Source organism: Colobus angolensis, unplaced genomic scaffold, assembly GCF_000951035.1.
Source record: "Colobus angolensis palliatus isolate OR3802 unplaced genomic scaffold, Cang.pa_1.0 Scaffold25, whole genome shotgun sequence".
Classification (NCBI taxonomy): domain Eukaryota; kingdom Metazoa; phylum Chordata; class Mammalia; order Primates; family Cercopithecidae; genus Colobus; species Colobus angolensis.
The window spans coordinates 4819924-4822742 of record NW_012115710.1 but is presented as its reverse complement, the minus strand read 5'-3'; the positions used below and the strand labels follow the sequence as shown (position 1 = coordinate 4822742).

Below are 2819 nucleotides of genomic sequence, written 5' to 3'. Positions count from 1 at the left end.
CAAACATTGCTTCTTCCTTGGCCTCTGATGACCCCAGTTAGTTTCTGACCTCTGACTCTGTCCCTTCCCTTGACTTCAGGCTTTCTCCCCCTCTATGAACCCTCTTTGAGGCATCCATACCCTCTTTGTCTCTCCAGGGTTCCAATGCAGTTTCCTCAGCTCTTGGGGCCTGTTTGCTGCTCCGGGTGATGGCACGTTTGGAGCCTGATGCTGAGGAGGCAGCACGGAGGAAAGACCTGGCGATCAAGTTTGAGGGGATGGGCGTTGGTGCGTGGAGCATGGTGCCTGGGAGCAGGGCCGGGGGCTGCCGCCGGGGGGGAATGTGCATCTTCGCAGTCCTCACATATCCCTGCGCCATCCCCTTAAATTCCCTTTCCTCTCCCTTCACACCCTCACCCTACTTCCCATCCCTGTCACATAACTAACTCCTCTGCCTCTAGACCTCTTTGGTGAGTGCTATCACAGCAGTGAGGTAAGGGCTGCCCGCCTCCTCCTCCGTCGCTGCCCGCTCTGGGGGGATGCCACTTGCCTCCAGCTGGCCATGCAAGCTGACGCCCGTGCCTTCTTTGCCCAGGATGGGGTACAGGTGAGTATCTGTGACATCAGCATCCCAAACAGTCACCAAGTGGACTCTGGGAAGTACAGCGATGAGCCCCTGCCATTGGGAACATCTATGGTCTTGACCAGCCCCTCTCCCTGGAGACTACCCAGAAAGTCTCTCTTCTCTCTCAGAAAGGCTGCTCTTCCCATAAGAAGCCTCACTCCCTTCCACTAAAAGCCAACCTTCCCACAACAAAGCCCATCCTCCTAAAAAGTTCCACTCCAGATAGAGAAACTCCTGGTGACCCTATCAGGAAGTTCCACCTTTAACCTAAGAAGTCCTTCCCCCTTTCACGGAAGAGTCCATTTCTTTCAAAGGAAGTCCTAAGTCATCCACAGGAAGTCTGACGTCATCCACAGGAAGTCCCATGTCATCCACAGGAAATCCTTTCCACTTGTTTTAGAAGTCCCTAGTTTCAGTTCTCAGCAATTAGAATGGCCTTACTGAACAATTACGTTTTATTTTTGGACATAAACTGGCCTAGGAAATCCCACCCTTTCTATAGGAAATTGTCTGCCTTGGGAAGCCCCACTTGCTCCCACAGTCTCTCTGATCCTGACAAGTTGACATTTTGGAAACATTATCAGTATTTTTAGTTTGAATCTGACAGGGGCTCAGAATCTCACTTCAGTACAGGAAGTTGTGCCCACCCAACAGGAAGTCCCATCCTCATCTGTTGGAATGGTTTGGCCCACATTTCAAACAGCTACCCAGAGTCCCTTGCTGTGGATAGTGGCTAAACTCATCCAGCTCTACCATATACAGGCTGTGTTTCTTTGGGCCATTTCCTTAACCTCTCTGTGCCTCATGTGTGCCAAGGAGGAGATACTAGTACCCACCCCCTTATGTGTTGGGGATTCAGTGGACTAATCTACATAAAGTGCTTAGCCCTGTATCTGCCATATAGTGTCAATTTAAGTGTTGGCTGTTTACTGTCAAAACCTGGCCCAAGTTGTCTTTGCCTTTCACCACCGTTTCCCTACCTCAATAGTTGTGGCTGTGACACTGGGCACTTGCTCTGTACTTTGGAGCTGTGGTCCAATCCTTGCTGGGCGTCTTAGGGAGGGGGCTGTGGGGGATATTTGAATCCTAATCCTGCCCACCCCCCACAGTCTCTGCTGACACAGAAGTGGTGGGGAGATATGGCCAGCACTACACCCATCTGGGCCCTGATTCTTGCCTTCTTTTGCCCCCCACTCATCTACACCCGCCTCATCACCTTCAGGTCAGTACCCTGGGGTAAGAGTGGTGGGGATGGGGGCGGGGTGCTCAGTTTCTCCTTCCTGCTCACTCTGCCCAGCTTTCTTCCCTCATCTGCCCATTGTGTCCCTTCCCTGGGAATGGGACTCTCTCTCCATCCACTAAGGGAGTGCTGTGGGAGGTGAGTTTTGGGGGGATCCTCCCTGTGTCTCTAGTGGCAGTTACTCTGCCTTTCTGGCCATGGCTCTGGGGGAAGGTGCCTTTGGGGTGACTTTAGGAAACCACCTCTCTGTCTGTCTGCCACGTCTCCAGGTGAAGAAGTTTGAGTTTTGCTGGAGAATGCCTCTCCACCTCCTCTTCCCCTTAGTTCTCACTCTGTGCTTCCCTCCTTGCCAGGAAATCAGAAGAGGAGCACACACGGGAGGAGCTAGAGTTTGACATGGATAGTGCCGTTAACGGAGAAGGGCCTGTTGGGTGAGTGGAACCCCCAGCACTGTGTGAGGTGGGGACATCCTGGGCAGTTCAGGACATGTGGCACTTCCACGTTGTGTTAGTCCCCTCTTGAGTTGCTACAAAGGAATACCTGAGACTGAGTAATTTATAAAGAAAAGAGGTTTCATTGGCTCATGGTTCTGGAAGTTGTACAGGAAGCATAGTGTTGGCATCTGCTGCTGGTGAGCCCTCAGGAAGCTTCCACTCATGACAGAAAGTGAGGGAGGAGCCAGTGTATCACATGGCAAGAGCAGAAGCAGGAGTAGGGGGTGCCACATAGATCTCATGTGAACTAACTGAGCAAAAAGTCACCAAAGGGATGGTGCTAAGCCATTTATGAGGGACGCACCACTAGGACCCAAACACCTTCCCCAGGCCCAACCTCCAACATTAGGGATTTCCTTCCTTCCTTCCTTTCTTTCTTTTCTTTCTTTCTTTCTTTCTTCTTTCTTTTTTCTTTCTTTCTTTCTTTCTTTCTTTCTTTCTTTCTTTCTTTCTTTCTTTCTTTCTTTCTTTCTTTCTTTCT

The 2819-nt window shown here is 50.9% G+C and overlaps 1 protein-coding gene across 1 annotated transcript in view; it reads left to right on the top strand.

The window, feature by feature from the left end:
• The window catches only part of LOC105514869 (transient receptor potential cation channel subfamily M member 4-like), a 38209-nt gene extending 35914 nt beyond the window's left edge, over nucleotides 1-2295 (top strand). The window contains exons 10-13 of the mRNA XM_011946526.1: nucleotides 138-267; nucleotides 441-586; nucleotides 1714-1826; nucleotides 2198-2295. Coding sequence (XP_011801916.1) covers nucleotides 138-267; nucleotides 441-586; nucleotides 1714-1826; nucleotides 2198-2279 — 471 coding nt within the window. The 3' untranslated portion in view covers nucleotides 2280-2295. The remainder of the gene's footprint in view (nucleotides 1-137; nucleotides 268-440; nucleotides 587-1713; nucleotides 1827-2197) is intronic.
• The last annotated feature ends 524 nt before the right edge of the window (nucleotides 2296-2819 follow it).